This window comes from Chamaea fasciata, unplaced genomic scaffold, assembly GCF_029207755.1.
Source record: "Chamaea fasciata isolate MVZ Bird 193981 ecotype frontalis unplaced genomic scaffold, bChaFas1.0.hap1 SCAF_8, whole genome shotgun sequence".
In the NCBI taxonomy this organism is placed as follows: Eukaryota; Metazoa; Chordata; class Aves; order Passeriformes; family Sylviidae; genus Chamaea; species Chamaea fasciata.
The window spans coordinates 12829796-12848733 of NW_027094093.1; the positions used below are offsets into that span (position 1 = coordinate 12829796).

At 39.6% G+C, this 18938-nt stretch overlaps 1 protein-coding gene across 4 annotated transcripts in view; it reads left to right on the forward strand.

The window, feature by feature from the left end:
• The first annotated feature begins 958 nt into the window (after positions 1 to 958).
• Positions 959 to 18938, forward strand: part of CARF (calcium responsive transcription factor) — a 28763-nt gene continuing 10783 nt past the window's right edge. Inside the window, exons 1-11 of one of the 4 annotated variants that reach the window (XM_066189706.1) lie at positions 959 to 1048; positions 2550 to 2789; positions 3787 to 3907; positions 6126 to 6255; positions 6636 to 6720; positions 10246 to 10435; positions 12616 to 12736; positions 13614 to 13757; positions 14185 to 14418; positions 14811 to 14973; positions 15962 to 16037. In XM_066189706.1, the coding sequence (XP_066045803.1) occupies positions 2607 to 2789; positions 3787 to 3907; positions 6126 to 6255; positions 6636 to 6720; positions 10246 to 10435; positions 12616 to 12736; positions 13614 to 13757; positions 14185 to 14418; positions 14811 to 14973; positions 15962 to 16037 (1447 nt within the window). In that variant the 5' untranslated portion in view covers positions 959 to 1048; positions 2550 to 2606. Of the gene's footprint in view, positions 1054 to 2549; positions 2790 to 3786; positions 3908 to 6125; positions 6256 to 6635; positions 6721 to 10245; positions 10436 to 12615; positions 12737 to 13613; positions 13758 to 14184; positions 14419 to 14810; positions 14974 to 15961; positions 16038 to 18938 lie in introns of those variants that run through there. The other 3 variants (XM_066189707.1, XM_066189708.1, XM_066189709.1) reach the window with 3 other exon arrangements.

An 18938-nucleotide genomic window follows, 5' to 3' on the forward strand; every position in this document is an offset into this window, starting at 1 on the left:
AATACTGAAGGGAAAAATCGTGGGCACCCTTCCCCCTCCTTCACCCCAAACTGCAGGAGTTTTCTTCTATTCAGTTGGGTATGTTATGTGTGTAGTCTTATATACTCTTGTTAGGTAGGGGCCAAGTTAATTGTCATTTTGTCCCGTTGGTTCGGATGTTTGGCATTGGTCGCTGCTGTAAAGGGTGTGCTGTGTGCCTGAGAGCGTTACCCTGTGGATGTGGCAATTCACTCTCCATTATTATCTGTCTGTTTGAAGGTTTATAATGGGCAGCTGAGTATCTTGAAGCTTTCTTTGGGATAGGAGGTATATCTCTGAAGCGCTGGGAGCCCTGTCATTTTGTCTTTCACCATGTGATTAATGCCAAATTCTGTTTTACATATCTGGTGGTTTTTTCTGCCCAAAACATACCACTGTAGACTAACAACAGTAATTTTATTTCATTTATGTGCTGTCTTATAAGCCTTTAAAATAAATTGATTTAGTTCAAGATGCCTGCATGACAGAGTTGCATAATGCAAATTCTCTCTGGTGGTTATGGAAGAAGGTGACTAATGTATTTATAAAGCACTGCTGGCGTGTGCTTAAATATCAAGTGTTCTCTAGATGTGTGTGGTTGTTAGTTTGGTGCTCTTGGACATATTCAGATGAAGATGGTGGGAGGGTGTATGTGTGTTTTGCATCTGTGTATGCAATGACAAATCAAGTTGTCTCATATAAAAGGCTAAGCTGTACTCCTGGAGCAACACACTGACATTTTTCTGGAATGAGTAATAAAGTGACAAGGTGGCAAGGATTTCTTGAGAACTTTGCTGTTATCTTGCAACAGCATTAAAACTCATAACACTAAATTTGCGAGATTTAAAGACAACGCCTGCAGCAGTCTCCTGGCAGAAGGCTAAAATGAACTTTTATAACCTTTTCAGGTCACCTTCTAATGGAAGAAAGTGGAGCTGACCATGATATTGCTATGGAAGGATCTAACGATTTGTTCATAGGCAGCTGTAATGGTACAGAAGAGTCAGAAACAAATGATCAGGTTTTTCAGGTGAGGTATGAACGCTCTGTCCTTGCAGATGCTTCCTTTACATCCACTCTGAGTTTAAAATATGCTATTTCATCAATGCAGGGGTTTTTTCTTGCCTTTAGAGTAATACATCGTGTCTTTTAAGAATGTATGTCCTTCCCCTGGATTCCTGTGCCATTCAGTTTTGAACTGATGAATATCCAGATGTTATGTGTAATGACAACCTTCATTAATTATGTCCTGCTACAGTGCCGAAGAAATGCATGTTTTATTTTGTTAACCCTTTTAAAAAAAGAATGTGATGTGCGTTGGAGTAAGAGAGGTTCAGAACAGGTGAAAATGAGGTGGCATTGCTTAGTGACCAAATGTGACAAATAAAGAGTCCAGGGACACAGGACACCTGTGTATATATTGAGGGAGAGGAGTCTTTAATGTATTTTTTACCAGATACTGCCAGGTCTTTTTATCTGGGGAGATTTCTGTGCATGAATGCTCTTCTGCAGAATGTTCTTCCAACATAAAATGTCATTCAGGTGGTGGTTTTCTTGTGTGCTTATGGTCTCTGCACAGTGTCTTTAACACAACAGGTGCCATTTTTTTGTTGCTGCTTTTCTGGTGTGGTTCAAAATAGACAGTTTCAGCACAGAAGATGTATACCTCCAGAATTTTTTGTGAGGTTATTTTGATCAAATCTGACATATATAAAATTTAGAAACATTTTTCCTCATTTTTTGATTTGTATTAATTTTTGTCACAAAAATATCAAAATTGTTTGTGCAGTTGCTGCAAGAGATACAACAAATTGCTGTCCTTCCTGCATTGGTCAAATGACAGCTTGACATGTTATTGTACACAAGGACTGCCTATTTTTCCATTATTTTTACATGCTTAATGTTTGTGTTGTCATAGTTTCAACAAGACAAGTATTTGTGCCTGTGCACTTAGATTTAATGAAAATGGGATGTACTCTAAGACTTCAGTTCTGCAAACTTGATAAAGATACGCTCAAGTTTTTAAAGATTTTGAAAATCTCATTCTTGGCCTTGTGCTGTAGAATTCTGGGCCTTGAATCAGAAGTTGTGTTGCTCATGTTTCTTCTGTGGTAAAGAATTTTTAAAGTGTGTGGAGATTTTTTCTTCATAGCTAAATGCATGTATGGAAAGGCCAGGTGGAATAGTATGCAGGATTTCTTCTGAAGTCAAATCAAGCTGGTGAATATTTTACAGGGGTTTTTTTTTTTTTTGGTATAAGTCTTCTCAGTTTCTGGGCAGACTTGAGATGTTTTAAAGTGATAAGTGGTTTTGGGGAGCAGATTTTGAGCAAAAGGGATTTGTCTTTCGCCTTGGTAGAGAGACTTCATTCTAGGAAGCTGGAAAGTGAGTACTTTTCAGCATAGAAATAGAAAACAAAAGTAGAGCTGCTGTTGTTAGCCTCTTGATCCAGAAGGACAAGAGCTCCTCTGAGTATACAGTATAGCACACACTACACTGGTTTTAAATATTCTTTTTTTTTTTCTTCGTAGAAGTTGCTACTCAAAGTACATTTTACTGTTTTCCTTCTGTGAAAGCGACTAACGTGCATGGATTCCAGGGACCCACTGTTTGGCCAAAGCGACTGTCCCCCAGCCCTGTCCATCACAGTCCCCGTCCCGGGCAGTCCTCCAGCATCGCGCTCCCACTCTGCAGAGGAGTTCCTCCTGGCAGAGCAGCCCAGGCAGCCCCTGTGTGAGCTGCAGCCCCTGGGAGGGCCCAGTGCACCCATGGTGAGTGTGTCTGCACACAGGGCTGGGGCTGTGTTCACAGATGAGGGAGCTCTTGGAAGAACTCTCTTACGTGGTGGTTTGTTGTAGCAACAGCCTGATTCAGACTTTATCTCTAGCAACAAGGTGGAACTTTTCAGTGGTACAGTTCGTGTTCCAGTTGCCCTTCTTCAGGTAGGCAAATCCTGTCTGCAACCACTACCAATTTTATTAAACAACTGATGTCTTTTGTCAGTATCGAGCCTGGATGCTGTAGTGTGATAAGATCTTGTATTTCCGCTGCTGCTGCTTTCTCTGTATTCCCTGGATAAATCTCTCTGTGTTTTTTGGAGGGAATCAGAACATTAGCAGGAAGCTAAGTCATAATGTCTCACCTTTCCCCCAGCCCTCAATTAATTTTCTTAAAATGTTGCTTTGTGATTTGTAATATCTATTTTGTAAAAAAGGTAACTCTCACACAGAGTCCTTTGTAATTATGGGTACATATACCACAAGGAGTGAGTTGTTCAAGTCTTTCAGAATCCCAGGTGATTTAATTTGTGTTGTTTTTTTAAGCCCTGGAGCTTTTCTTCTCTCTGCTTTTGCATGACATGCTGCCCATAGAGGTCAGTTTCTTAGAAGTGAAGGTCACAATTTTTTTGTTACTATTAGTTCTGCTAGTCTGTGAATGGAGTTACAGCAAATCCAACTGTGAATGGCTTTCAGGTATTTGATAGCTTTAACAATAGAGTTGTCAGTTTCAAATAAATGTGTCATTCATTGTATAGTCAGGTAAAGTAGTGCAGTTTTTTCTTTCCTTAATTAAAGGCCAATTTTAAAAGGGGAAAGTAATTTTAAGAAATTGACAATAAAGAGACAGTTTTCTTACTGTGTCAAGTAAATATACAAGCCCTAACTCTAAGCAAAAGATTTCCTGTTCTGGTAATAATCAAACCCGGTTGTGCTGCATGATCACAATATAAACTAGAGCCATTCATGCTTCTGTGTGACTGCCTTACAGATGATTGTTGCCAGCCAGTCAGAAAATGGACAAGTGCTGCATGTCATTCCTTCTGCCCAGCCAGGAGTGACCCAAGTGATTATTCCTCCAGGTCACCTTCTGGATGTGACCAGCCCGCAGGGTGAGTTTAACCTGTGGGACTCGAGGGTTTGGGCTCCTGTGGCTAAGCTCATCCTCCATGGTCTTTTTTAAGCACCTTGTCTCCTTTCCTTAGTCAGTTATAAGACAGAATACACACTAAATCTTGCTTTCTGATTGTGAGTCTGGCACCTCACACACCACATTTTCTGTTGGGCAAGAACCTTATGAAAGCTATTATGTCCCATTTTCTGAAGGATATGTGATGGGTAGATTGACATATCAAGCACAGTGTTGTTTCTTGCCTTATTTACCTTTAATAAGGATATTTGTGCCATCAGCTGTACTATTGGCCTCAAATTTTCAGTACTTGTTTACTTCATTGTGTATGAAGTAGTTCATTCCCGTAGTGCAGACAGGCCAGAAGAACATTAAATCTTCTGTTCCAGAGATCACTGGTGATGATGCATCTTCTGTGAGGCCAGGAATGAATCACTTACCTAGAAATTTGGTTCCCAGTCAAGGAAAATGAGATGTAACTTTCCATTCATTGGAATGTGTTAGTTGTCACATTTTAAGCATGTGCTAAGATACACAACTAGAAGCACAAATTTTAAGGTTTTCTCTAGAAAATGAACATACTGAAATCTGAATGCATTGATTATTTATCTGCAATCCTTGCTGGATGGCAAAATGCTGTGTACTAGTTTGCACTCACAGAGTGAGACTGAGAATGAGGTTGTCACATTTTGTTAAACTCTCAAATGTTTTTTAAACTGTTTTTTCATTCTCTCTATAAAATTCTCAAGATTTGAGCACTGTTTTAAGTGTTCCTGTGAAATGATAGCTCAGAGTAAGAACAGAGTCCTGGTGTTGGGTGGGTAGAAGAAAGATTCACAATTCAAGTCATGATCTAGCCCTTTTCGCTTAGGGTTGCAATATGGTTTCCTGACCTGGCATTGAAAAACTTGTTCCTACCCTAATGCTCAACCTTCCCTCCCTCTGCAGCTCTTGCAGGGGTAAAACCAGGTTTGGTTACAGCAGAGTCTTACATTACTTTAAAGCCAACTGGGAGCCTTTAGTTACAAAATAATTGCTGCTACTCTTCGTGAGCATTAACTTGAAATACTAAATAGTAGTTTTGCATTTCCATTTTTCATTTAACTTGGGGCTTGGTGTCACAGTATTTGAATACATGTTCTACAGCAGTGCTCCAGGTGTCATTTGTGGGGTTTGGTTTTTTTGTTTGTTTGTTTTTTTCTAGAGACTTACTGTGTAAAAGACTTTGTAGTGATTTGGTCTTTAAAAGACAGTTGTGGAGATTGTCAGCAGTTTACTGTGGAGGTGAAAGAGAAAGGAGAATGGCCTGTCAGCTCCTGAGTTACACTTGTCTGCACGTGGTGGTAATGTGTGGAATGGTGCAGACTTCAAAGTAGCCTGTAGTGTCTAAAGGGCACATCTCTGTAGGAGGAGCCAGTGCTTTGAGCCAGTGTGGTGTTAATCCCAGTGCACACTTATGAATCTTCTTATGGAGCTTTGTGTGGATCCATTTCTGTACTATGTCAATAGCTTACCACTCTCTCTGGGTGAGGGAAAGAAGCTTTCATAACTGAAGGGCAAAAATCTCTCATCTAAAGAGACCTCGTGTGTTTATGTTCAGACCGAAATATTGAATGTCTGCTTTCACAGTTTTCCATTATGTTTTTGTTTAACTGTATACACAGGCTTCAATCTAAGAGCAATTTTTGGCTTGTGGATTGCTCCCTATTACCAAGAAAGGCTAAAACATTTGTTCTAACAGCATGTCAGATTCAATTACAAGAGGCCTGTTTTTCTTGTTTAAGTGTTCTTTTTTAAGTACAAAGCAGTATCATTACCTCATTTATTTCTTGTTTTAAAAGCAACCAGTATGTGACTTGCAGCTGAAAAAAATACTTGTGCAATCCTATATGGATTCCTGGAAGCAAAGTAATTTGCAAGTTGTTCTGATTATTTGCCTAGTTGTGGAGGGATTCATAAGCAGTAGCACAATTACCAAAGTCCTTAAATATAAGCAGCCTTGTCAAGTGTACCTTCATATGTGTGCCAGGAGTTTGAGCACTGATTCACAGCTATTGGACTGCTTTATAATCTATAAAACTTCTTTCCTATGTCAAAACGCTTCCTTTAACAACACACAAAGTTTAATCATAGCTTGTTTTTCCTCGTTAAACATTCAGTTATTAACCAAGAAGCTGCTTTTTTTTTTTTTTTTTGTGAAGATATTTTGGAAGAGAAGTGTGGTGATGGGAACCTGCAGACTGTGGTGGTGGCTTCTATAGCAGACAGTGCAAGCAGTTACATTCTGCATCCACAGGCATCTCTAACTATATCGAAAAAAACAACCACCAGGTGGGTCAGGGGTAAAAGGGATGAACAATCACTTTGATCCACTGTTAGCACTGCCTTTTTTCTTGTTTTTTTTTTGCAGTGGTTATCACAAAATTGCTATGGAACAGAGGTTATGAACCCACAGTGTACTAAATGTTTGGAGGACTTGAATGTAGAAACCAGTGGGTTTTAAAATACTTTTATTCACTGTAAATTATTTTAACAAATAGAATATGAAGAAAATGAACCACGGATTTTTAAGGCATGTTGATACAATATCCATTGTTTGATCATATGCTCTAGGGTTATACATAATACACTGATTTGATCTTACTTGTAGTTTAGACTAAGTTGTTGCTTTTCTGAGTGTCTGTATAGATTCTATTTTTTTTTTTTTTTAGGGTAGTGGAAGATTCTTTTCCCATCCCTCTTCAGCCATTGCCACTAAATACACCTGCATGGGCGCGCCATCTCAGGAGCTGTGAGGTGGGCCACAAAGAATTCTGACAGTGTTTTATCATCTAGCTCTGAAATGTTCAAGTTTCCTGGTGTATAGCACTAGTACTGCTAGCAACATTAAACACATAAAATGCTGTGAAATCCCTTTGTATTTTGAGAACTATAGAACAACTGACCATCAACAGCTCCTGAAGTAAAAGATGTGCTGCTCAAAACCTGCTTCCTTGAATTGCTGGGAAGAGCCATTGTGTGCCGTGTTAGGGTTTGCTGTTGAACAACAGTGCAAACTTTGCTGACTTCTATAACTGTTCATGTGGTTTGTTTTATCACATAGAAATCAAAATCCATGTGATTGGCCAGTGTCAAGCCTGAGACTTAACACACCCTAATATCAATATTTCACTGAAGAGTCCTATTTTAGATATTCTTGCTGATTCCTTTTTTTGTCACAGCAAGTTAAGTTACTTGTGCTTGTTTTCTCTTTATGTTCTCTTTCTTTCTTTATGTTCTGTGATGGTTTTTGACCTAAACAGAACTCTTCCTTTTTTACATGTTATTAGATGTTTGCAGAACTGTCCTGATAACTACGATGCTATCAGCAGGTAGGATGCATTGTAAGTCCCTTAACAGGAAGGGAGGGGAGATGGGAAGTTTCTTGAGAGATCAACTGCCTCTTCCTCCTGCTGCCAGACTCTTTCTGATAGATGTTTATTTTACTTTCTCTTAATACCTTTTAAAAGGAAAGCTCATACTCTCTAGCTGCCTAATCTTCAGATATCTCTACCACTTCTTTTTTTTTCTTTTTGTTTTGTTTGCCTATTGACTTGACCACTGATAACTAGAAGTTGCAGTTTGAGGGACCTAGAAATTGAATTTCTTTCTGTATCTGCTTAGATACAATTTTTAATAAACATATTAATCTATTCCTTTTGTGTTACACCATTTATTTAATACAAATGGTACTGTCCACTCTTACATCCACATAAATGTTAAGAATTCAGAATATTAATAGCATGACTTCTTCCATGCTGAAGATACCATTTTTATCAAATAAGTTGCTTAATTCAGTTGGCTGTTAGTTCATGAAGTTCACTGTGTTTTTTGCACTCCGTGGTACATTCTTTCCTGTCTTAACATCCATGTGGCTTATCTAAATGATTTATTATTGGTATAATCTGAGAACTTACGATCTGCTTTGTCTCTCTATTACAAGAAATTTCACCTGTATTTTTAAAAATACACAGCGGCATTTATAGAAAAGTTCTTATTTTTAAAGAAAAGGTAATAGAAATAATGTCTATTTGAATATGTTCTGAGGACACAAACATCTCCCTCTGCTGTTCAGCAGAACTGTTGTCTGTATGTATTAATCCTCCCTGATCCACCAGAGAATGCTGGGGTGTATTGTGCCTTTTTCTGGGCACAGACTAGAGACACTGGGGTTCTGAGGTGTCATTTATCTTTCAGGTGTTAAAATGTTTTGTTACTAGTAACAGAATTGAAGGGTCCTACTGAAATTTGGAGATTCCGTTTGGGAAGATGGTGGTAAATATGGCAGCTCACAACTCCACTCTTTCAATTGTCTGCCAGAATTGAAACAAAATAGTGTTGTGGTCTCTGTGACTCACACAAGGTGTCAGCGGGTGAGGCCACTGCACCCCAAAGGGCAGTGACTCCTTTGGCAGTTAGTACTGTGGCAAACACAGCAGTAAAAGCTGACTGCCTTGAAATGTTCAGCTTACACTTGCTGTGTCTGGACTGCAAAGCGCCTCTGGTACCCTGCTGCCGTGAGTTCCCTCAAGGAAAACTGCAGTCTTGGTGTGCGTACTTTAGGGTAAGCTTTTATGTACTTTGCTGAGGCAAGGCCAGGGGAGAAAAAAGGAATTGCTCAATTTTTTGGCTTGAACCTTGGCGTTAAAGGGCTGGAGAGTATGTGATTACTTCAAGGTAATTACATTGTTACAGAGTTAATTTAAAAACAGTTCCTTTCAATACCTTATATTTAGTTTTCAGTGGTCTGATCAAAATGCATTTCCTGCATGTATCAGCCTACCGAAATAAAATGTAATTGAAAACTGCATTAAGTAACTATACAAAATTAAGTTACTTTATTTGTCTGAAGAAGGTAGTCTCATTTGTCCATTTCTTTCCTACTTGTGAAGCCTGTAGAAATCAGGGATCGTACATGCTGTATGGTTTTCTTCTCATCCTCCTCCCCACAGCCGTGTGAGTGCAGCCTGTGCAGACTCGGTTAGCTGCTGCAGCAGTGCCTGCAGAGCAGTGAGCTCTGAGGTGTGAACAGCTCATGTCTCAGTGACTCACACCCAGTGCACACACAACCCTCTGTAACTGGCCTTGCACTAGCAACAGCACTGTGCTGGCCCAGTTGGTTCACAAGATCTTTGGTTCATTGTTGACTTTAGGTCTTGCTAACCACAGACATTCCGTTTTGCTTAGATGAGTGTGAGGCAGGTTTTAAGCAGTTGTCACTAAGGTATCTGTGTGATAATCTTGGAGAGACACTGTTGCTCTTTTTCTGTCAGTATCACTTAAACATCTGGCTGTTCTGTCATTGAATGTGGCAAAACATATCTATCACACCTTAGTACTCATTCACCATGTGTTTGTCCCACAGATATACACTTCAAGACTGAGCTGCCACACTGGCAGCTACTCTGGCTGTTACAGCTGGTTGGCCAGCCTGACCCTGAGCTGCAAATGAACAGAAGCAAGCATTGCATTCTGAGTTTGGATGAAAAGTTCTCTGTCACAGTAATTTTGTTGCTTGCTGGCTGGCCTTTGCAGACCAGCACTGAACCAGCTGTGGTGGCACTGAGTAGCTAGAAAACTCCTCTGAGTCAAGTTAGATGCAGTTTTTATGGAGTTGCCCAGACATTAGCAGAGTTCATTGAAACCATCATCAGTTTGCACATGGTAAATCTGGTATAGTGTGTTTCTGTGTAATGCTGAGAATCAAGAGTGCCTCGAAGGTTGGAAGGAATGCTGTGTGAGACATTCAGTTCAAAGTTAGTGCATTAAGTAGCTGAGACAGTTACTGGTGGTATGGGCAGGTGCATTCTGCTCCAGCTCAGTGCAGGGTGTGTGTTGCAGTAAGTGCAGAGACAATTATTAGTGGTTCAGAGATTCTCTGTGGCAGTCAAGTGAAAAACTTAATCTCATACTAATCTGTCTAGTCATTGACTGCAACTGAAGTGTGTGTTGGGGGTAAATCACAAAAGTGAAGCTGTCCTTTGGAAATCAGAGTTGGCTGATTAAGGTTAACAGTGACTGTAAACTTTTCAGGGGTTATTGCTGTTCTTGGGGTCTTGGATGGCTGACAAACTCCTGACCTTAGTGGGGACTGCTCTTCTGTTAGATCCTATGATAAGTCTCTTTATGAGGATACTACTGTGGGGACAAAAAACATGGAATGCCAAAAATCTGGGCCTATGTTCTCACCTGCCGGAGTCCCTGACTGCTGTTGTTTTCCTGTGTAATGTTGAGCAGTCAGATGGGTGAATAATCCTATTATTTCCCGTCCTTTCCACGCAGAGAATCGGGGACTCGTACCGTGGCTATTGTGTGAGCGAGACAGAGTTAGAGAGCGTTCTCACGCTACACAAGCAGCAGACACAGAGTGTGTGGGGGACGCGCCAGTCTCCCAGCCCAGCCAAACCCGCCACACGGTTGATGTGGAAATCTCAGTATGTCCCATATGATGGAATCCCCTTTGTCAATGCAGGTAACTAACTTTTATTTTAATAACTGCTTTCAAAATTCCAACGTCAGCTCCCAGCTGGCCATAAAGAGGAATATTTATGTTGTTCCTTAGTTTTTGGTAAGGTCAAGACACAAACATGGAAATAAAGGAGCAGCTTGCAGACTGCTGTGAGAGTCTGAAGGAGCTTGTTTCCTTTTTTATGTTTTGCTGTGATTATTTCCTTTTGTCCTTTAGAGATTAGCTAGGTACCATTTGATGGGGGTTCTTGTGATGAGGTCTGTAGGTGGAGGTCACATCTGCTCTATTAGGACGTCAAAGTTCTCATAAGGGTAAGAGCTTGTTCAATTATTCTTGCCTAACTTAAAGATCTTCAGAAGAGTTAGTTCCACAGGAGTCAATAAACTATTTAAATTGCAAACATTGACATAACAAGTAAATAAATTCAAAACTCCAAACAAACAAGCAAGAAAAACATCAACAGACCTCAGCAGAGAGACTTTTGGCATTTGGGGTTCTTCTTGAAATGTACATGCAGACTTCACAGCTTGGTAATTATATATTTAGCTTGTGAAATTACCAAGAGTTTAATTTGAATATAAAATGAACAGGCTTTACTTGCTACATAGAGAAAATGAGTGACAGGAATATATGTTGTTTGGGGTTTTTCTTCTTTTTTTCCCTTAAAGTTACTGAAAAAGGAAAATGTTAGCACCAGTTTTAAAGCTTCAGCCATAAACTGTGAGAGAAAAGAAAACTGAGAATAAAATCAAAGCAACTTACCCTTTTTTTTCCCCAACATATATGAGACATCTTTAGTTTCATCTAGATCGTTTGGTATCTTATGGAAACACATTATGTTGCTGTTTTAATACTTCAAAAGTTTCTGGGTATGTCAGTTGTGGCATAGGCAGCTCCTTGCCTGCATACTAGAGTACACAAACTATAAATAAAAGATAACTAAACATGATGTGGAAGAAATTTGCAAGATATTCCTTTCTTGACCATTTTAATGCTTTGCTTGTTGATCCCTTTTGTTAGAGGTCTGACTGGAAGAAGTCACTTACTTCGAATTTAGAGCAAAGCAGCATTTGTTTAAGCCCGTCTGGTTTTGTGTGGGTGTGCTGTGCTGAAGCTCTGTTATTTAGCAGTTAAGATTTCTTAACTGCAAGGCTGAGCTTTTATGGGACAGCATGGTCTGAAGTGTTGGTTTAGGCCAGGAGGCTGGAAATGGCTGCTGGCCTTGTGTGGTGGTTTGACCCCAGCTGGAAATGACCACAGAGCTGCTCACTTACTCCCCCAGTGGGATAGGGGAGAGAATCAGGAAGGTAAAAGCCCATGAGAAAACTCATGGGCTGAGATAGGGACTGTTTAAAAGGTAAAGGGAAATCCACACACACAAGCGAAGTAAGGAATTCAGTCACAGCTTCCATCCCCAGGACAGCAGGACGCCAACATTTGTAACAGTTACTTGGTAAGGCAAACACTCTAACTTTGAATGTCCCCCCTCCCCCGCTTCCTTCTGCTTCCCTCAGCTCTGTATGCTGCACATGGTGCCATATGACATGGAATATGACTTTGGTCATTTTGGGTCAGCTGTCCCAGCTGTGTCCTCTCCCAGTTTCTTGTGTCCCTCAGCCTCCTCATTGGTGGGGAGAGAGGCAGAAAAGACCTTGACTCTGTGTAAGCCCTTCTCTGCAGTAACTAAACATCCCTGTGTTATCAGCACTGTTTCCAGCACAAATCCAAACCACAGCCTCACACAGACTACTGTGAAGAACGTTAACTCTATCCCAACCAAAGCCATCACACCTTTGATGTCAGCAGATTTTCTCTGTTGTTTTGGGGGTTCTGCTTTTTATGTTTATTACCAATACTGTGCTCCTTTGGTAGTTTGAAAGACTTCTCATCTTGTAAAGTATTGGTGCTCAGCAGGGCAAAATCCAATATTTTGCCTTCACATATGGTGAGGAGTGCTGTGAGGTGTAATGTTTGAGAAACGGTTTAAAGTGCTCTGTGTTCTTACATACTGTGAGAGAAGCATTTGCATGGTATTTGCTTGCTGTACCTGAGGGTCCTGCCTTCTGAAGAGTCTGATGACAAACAGAAATAACTGCTTCAGAACTCTTGTTTCCTGTAGTTAGTATTTTACCGTAATGAGTTCAGTGATTGCTTGAACAGAATGCATTACTTTCTGTTTCCAGGAAGCAGAGCCATTGTAATGGAGTGCCAATATGGGCCAAGGAGGAAAGGATTTCAGCCCAAAAAAGCTGGTGAGCAGGAAAGCATCTCTGGCCAGCTGTACAAAGCCACTTGTCCAGCAAGGTAAGAATTATCTGTAAAGCTGTAAGAGTGACTGAACATCCTAAGAAAGCATTTTCTATGAGCCATGACAGAGCACTGGTTTGGGGTAGTAGCTGATACTGTAGCTTTTAGATTTATCTCCTTGATAAGTTGAGGTTGATACTCATTCAGGGTAAGGAAGAAATGCTGTCCTGTTTGACTGAATAAGGCTGAAATTTGATAGGTTCCCTGAATGCAAAGTAGCAGTACCTCACTCTGTGAAATACAAGTGGGATTCATTATCTACCTGAGCATTCACAAATTATTGTGGTGTACTTTAGTGACTATTTCTGCTCCTAAAACTCAACATATTTGTTATTTCTTCTTCAGGCTTTTAATTGCACTGATATCAGACATCCTAGTTTAGCGCATGTCCTGTGTGCTGAAGGAGTTACAGTTCTTCCTATTCACTGGGGATTTTTCTCCTTCTTCAACACTAATGGGTTTTTCCTCACCCTTGAGCATTCTCCTGGGTGCTTGTTCAGTTTTTACTGAGCTAAGGGTGTGTTTGATGAACAGTTCCAGCTAGGTCTGTATGTGCTGTATTCTGCACAGCTGGGTGAACTGCAGCCTGTTCACAATTGGTGTTGTGCTTTTACTATACTGAGGGACAAGGGCTTTTGCAAAGGACTAAAATCACTCTGGCTGAGCGGCTTCCAGCTCAGAACAGAAGTGTGCATCCAAATCTATTAATGTATCCTTAAGAATTTTACAGTTCTTTTAGAGACTCCTCACACTCTACATCACTCTGCTTGAGCTTTTTCTATATTGCCTGATATGAAATAAGTGGGATTTTTGCCTTTCCCTTCCCAAGGACGAAGTATACTGATGGAGAATTTTTTTTATTCCTCCTTGGAAGGATCTATATTAAAAAGGTTCAAAAGTTTCCAGAATACAGGGTTCCTACTGACCCTAAAATTGACAAGAAAATCATAAGAATGGAGCAGGAGAAAGCATTCAACATGCTGAAGAAGAACTTGATAGATGCTGGTGGTGTCCTCAGGTGAAACTTCCACTTTTTTCTTTATTTTCACAAATGAAGCGGAAAAGAGCAGTATTTTACTTTTTTTTTTTTTTTTTTTTTAATCTTAGTCACTTATTAATAGTAAAAAAATCCACAATGTCAGTAAGACTTCTGTGGCACTGAAGTATTAATTTGGTAAACATGTTAAGCACTAAGCTATGGAACTTCAGCAGGTGTTTCCATGCCAGGTATCAGTAGAAACAGTCTCTTGTTCTGGGTTTGATCTAGTTTGTCTTGCATTGAAAGGTGTGAGAGGGCCCTGAGTTCTGAAAGACATCTTGCTCAGGGGCTGTAAAACCTTGTCACACTGACTAGGTTCTTGGTAGTTCTCAGACTGTTCCCCCAAGACACTAATTTTTTGCCTTTGTTTGAGAATTGTGTATATAAACTCTCTCCTTCTTGCTAGGTGGTATGTACAGTTACCTACTCAGCAAGCCCACCAGTATCATGAAATGGAAACTTCCTGCCTCCCTCCTTCACCATCCCATCTTTCCATGTCTGCTCCTGAGGAGGAGGAGGAAGTCATCAGAGATGAGAACAATACTCTGCCTTCTCGACTTCATCCTCAAGTGGCAGACAAGATCCGAGAGCTGGTGTCTCAGGGAATAGAGCAGGTCTATGCAGTGAGGAAGCAGCTAAGGTACAGAACTGTCTGCTGTGTCTCAGTCTACAGTGCTATATCTACTTTTGTATTTGATTAATTTGGTTTGCAGCCAAAGGGCAGTACTGGTGCATTACTGAATCTAATTCCCAGATGTCATGAGTCTGTTTTTCTCAGCTTTTGATACCTTTTCATATCATTGTAGGTAGCTACTAAGAGCTGCTGTACTCTTTAAAGTTACTTGAATAAATGGAGGTTTTAAATTCCAAACTCTGTAGCAGATGCACAAAGAACTGTCTCAGAAGATCAGCTAGCTTGCTTTTGTCTTGTCATTGCAACAAGGGGAGGGAGAAGGTAGCAGTGTCTCTTAACAGTGGGAAATAGTGGAATATATTTAAGTATGGTAATAAATATCCTTTAACATATGACAGAAAGTATGTGGAAAGGGAATTGTTCACGCCTGATGAAGTGCCAGAAAGACATAACCTGTCCTTCTTCCCCACTGTGAATGACATCAAGAACCACATTCATGAAGTGCAGAAGTCCCTAAGGAATGGAGAGATGGTGTATAATTCAGAAAGTATCCCAGCAACGGTATGTTGGCCTTTGTGTATCTTTTTGATTTTGGAGTTCAATACTGGAAATCCTAATTTTTACCACTTAGTTGTATTTCTTCCAAAATTCTCTGTGACTTTATATTTCCAGCAGCAATATTTTCAGTGGAACCTTTGGCTGAGCAAGATTGGATTAAATGTGAATAAAACCTTCTGACCTTATTTGGTATTTACCTTGTCAGCATTAGATTGCTGTTAGTTGGTTGACAAATTACACAGTATTAGCACTTCTTGATGACTGCATGAACTGGAAGCCATTGATGTAGAAAAATTGACATGTGGCCTAAAATTTTATTCATGACTTTGTTACTGTCTGTGTTTTGAAGAAGTTACTATTACTTTTCAGTAGCTGAAAAAATGGGGATGAAGTGTATGTCAGGTGCAGTCTAAACTCAGACTTATTAAACATTTTGAATGTGTAAATAGTAATGAATGCACTTTATTGTAAGTGCAGTGAGCTTGGAGTTGAATCTTCCAAATGCTCAGTAACTCTTAAATCTTGTTCCTTAATTTTCTTCCATGTATAGAGTAATAATGGGTACAGCGTGATCCTGGTTTTCCCAGTTATGGGACTAACTGCTAAGAAATGGCTGAATTAAAATCAGCTTTGACAAACAGTACTGTTAAATCATGCTGTGTCATCAGTCTTTTCCCTCTCCCTACACTGGTGTAGCCCAGGTGAGTTGAGTATGCTTGTTAGTTAGCCAAATGATTTGACTATTTTCTATTTTAAAGTCATTAAACTTTCATGAGCACATAAAGCAGATAACCTTCCTGATACACAGTGCATGTTTAAAAGTCTTTTACAGTACTTTTTTTTGTGAATCAGGGGGTCCTAAAATACATAATTATAAAAACGTGAGAAAATGTAGTTTTAGACACTGGTTTCTTATCAGTCCTGTATTGAGTCTGTGTTCCTGTAGACAAGCCTGCACCGTTTCTGAGAACTGAGTTCTTTTTCCTTTCAGCTGCAGTGGACCACAGACAGTGGGAATGTCCTCACAGAAACAGTGACTGTTGCATTCGCCTCACCACCTTCAGATGGTAGGACTGCATGTATAGCCTGTCTGTCTCCAAATGTGTTTTATTAGCTATGTCACAGAAGTTCAGTTTCTTTCCAGGGAGGTTGCTGTCATGTCCTGTCACTCAGGTGAATTTAAGAAGGATTATTTTGCTATAACTATTTTGGTTTACTTTTTTTTTTCTATTTGACTGCATGTATGGAAAAAATATGCATAGTCACGATGTTGTTGACAGAAGTATTAAAATTATAATTTGGCTGCTATTTAGCATCTTCAAGCAAACAGAAATTTTAATGGGATGGTGTCCTGGAAAGAACATTTTACCTTGGATGAAGGTGCTAATAATACCTGTTTAGAGAGTATTAAGTTACTACTGGACAGATACATCTGTCAGGGGACACAATACTCATGATCCAGCAGGGTACTTGAGTTTCCAGGTGGTTTGTGCTTCACATATGTTTAAATGTCTTGCTGAAAGGCACTTCAATGCACACTGAGACTCCTGCTTCTCAGAAGTCATTGGCCTGACGAGTTCCATTGCTAGGCTCAGGCACTGAAGAGCAAGCATTGTATTTCTGTTGTTGAAATGGAGAACAATCTTTTCCATTTTTTCTTGATACTTAGAACAGAAATAAAAATATGGGTTTGAAGTGCCAGCAGGGCTGAGAGATATGTTTCTTCAGTTCTTTGTGATGTGACTTCTTTATTAATGTGGCATCCAAGTATCATCTCTTCCCAGTGATTGATGAGTCATAAAGTGTTAAACTTCTTCCCAGTCTGTTGCAAAACTGGAGTGTAGATATGGTAGATTTTTATATAAACTTACTTTTATGCATTCTTGGTCGAAGGACTGGTTTTTTTGAAGATGTTATGCTGTTTTTCCTTGGTTGAAAGTGGGTTCCTGCTACTGTTACTTCAACTTCAAAACATACTAAGACAAAATACAAGTGTTTGTAACTAGATCTACTTGCTACCCACATAGTTAGAATTACACATAGACTAAGATGTTCTGTTGGATTATGGTGGCTGGTAATAAATTTAAAATTAGATTATTCTGCCCTTGTTTCAAGAATATTTTGTCTACTGTGACACCAAAAGAGCTTTTCCTTATGTTTGTAGATGCTTTCCCCATCCTCTGTTTAATAAGTTTGATGTGAAACTCATCAGAACTATCCCTGGCTTTTAGCAGGGGTAAGATTGAAGTGAGGTGGAAGAGCCTAATTGTTTGCACATGTTCAGATCATGTGGCAGACTTTGCAGATGTTTTTAATCTCAGTAGCAGAGCCAGCTGGTTTCCACATTTAACTGAAACATGGTGGTGGGTACATTTTGTTCTAGAGAGCTGATAGAAAAGTCTACAGGGGCCAAAGGGGCACTGCCACAGTTGTCATGTTCAGGATTTACTGGTGTCAACAGTTATCCTGTGGTTCTTGCCTGAAGAAGTTCTGAGGTGTTTGTGTCCCTTTCCCCTTAGGTCAGGGAGTGACGTGGGCCAATTTCTTATTTGTTGTAGCAGGAAATAGAAACCCCCAGAGATTTGGCTCACTGCATGAGTTCTCCTCAGTGACTTGGTGAACTTGATTTATGTGAAGCAGTTCCATGTACACCAGTGCATTTACTGTTAAAAAAGGGCAAAGGTTGGGCTCTGTTTTGTTTGGGATTTTTAAACTCATTTTGGCTGTTGCTGCAATGGATTAATTTGAACTGAGTAGCATTATGTATGCTTGATGCTTTTATGGAAGAATTCCAGTGTTTACAGCTGTGAGAGAACAAGAGGTTAATTTTTAGACTCAGCTAGAACAGTGTCCCTCTTTTTTTAGGGATAATTGTTTTTTAGGAAAAAAAGAAATTTGCAGTGTGAGCAGACTTTCTGCTCTTAAGCTTGCATGCCTGTGTTCATATTGCCTTACTGTGTTTTTATGGGGAGACACAGGATATTTGTGCCTTCAACATCTGTGGTAGAGCTCAGCAGGGATGACTTTTATATGAACTGAGTGCTGGAGAACACTCAGAAAGAGACCAATTCTTGCTTTCTTTGTTTTACACAGATAATTTTCTGAGACAAAATAGCCTATCAAATGTGTAAACATCCATGCAGTGACAGACTGAATTTTACAGGAAGCAGAAGTATTGGATTTGTTTAGTTTTTTGCACATGTGAACCAGCTCAGTGAATATAAAGAGAAACTCTAATTGCAGCATGTCTCGTCTCTCCTTATATGTGTGGGTATGTGTTTGTACACACTTCAACACGTTTGTAGTTGTATTACAAAAAAAGAAGCCTGACTTCCTAAAAATGAGCATTCATTCATATTTGTGAAGTGGTAGCAAGGGAAAACAGCATTGACTTTTCAGACTACTCTTTGTATACATTTTTTTTTTTTTCTACTTGTGCCAAATGGAGACAACTGTACATTTAAGAAATCAGGCAGCAACAGAACTTGTTTGTGCAGAACTCTGTATCTCCATGTGATACAACTTTCTTTGTAGTGAGTAGAGGAGGAGTTGAACTATTACCTTTTTTTCCCAGGGGTGTTGTCATAGAATACAGCCCAGGGAGGGAACTACTGTCTCTTCCTGCATCTGAATATTCACATATGCATATGGGATCTCTGTAAATTATTCAAAAGAGTCTAAACATTTGAAGTACTTGTGTTCAAGAAGATTTATAGATTTGTATGTATCTTCTGGTCAGTTACGATAGTTAAAAGAGTCTGCAGATCATTATGTATGTTGAAAAATCTACGTCTACTCAGATTGCTGGAAACTTTTCCTGTGATTTTCTGATAGAAAATGTTTTACAATTCACCATTCTCAATTTTTTTGCATTCACCAGACTAATCTGCATTCACAGAGCAAGTACTTCTTTTACCTCTATAACAGTGAAACTGAGAAATAAGAAGCTGAGCAATGTCTGCTTGTGT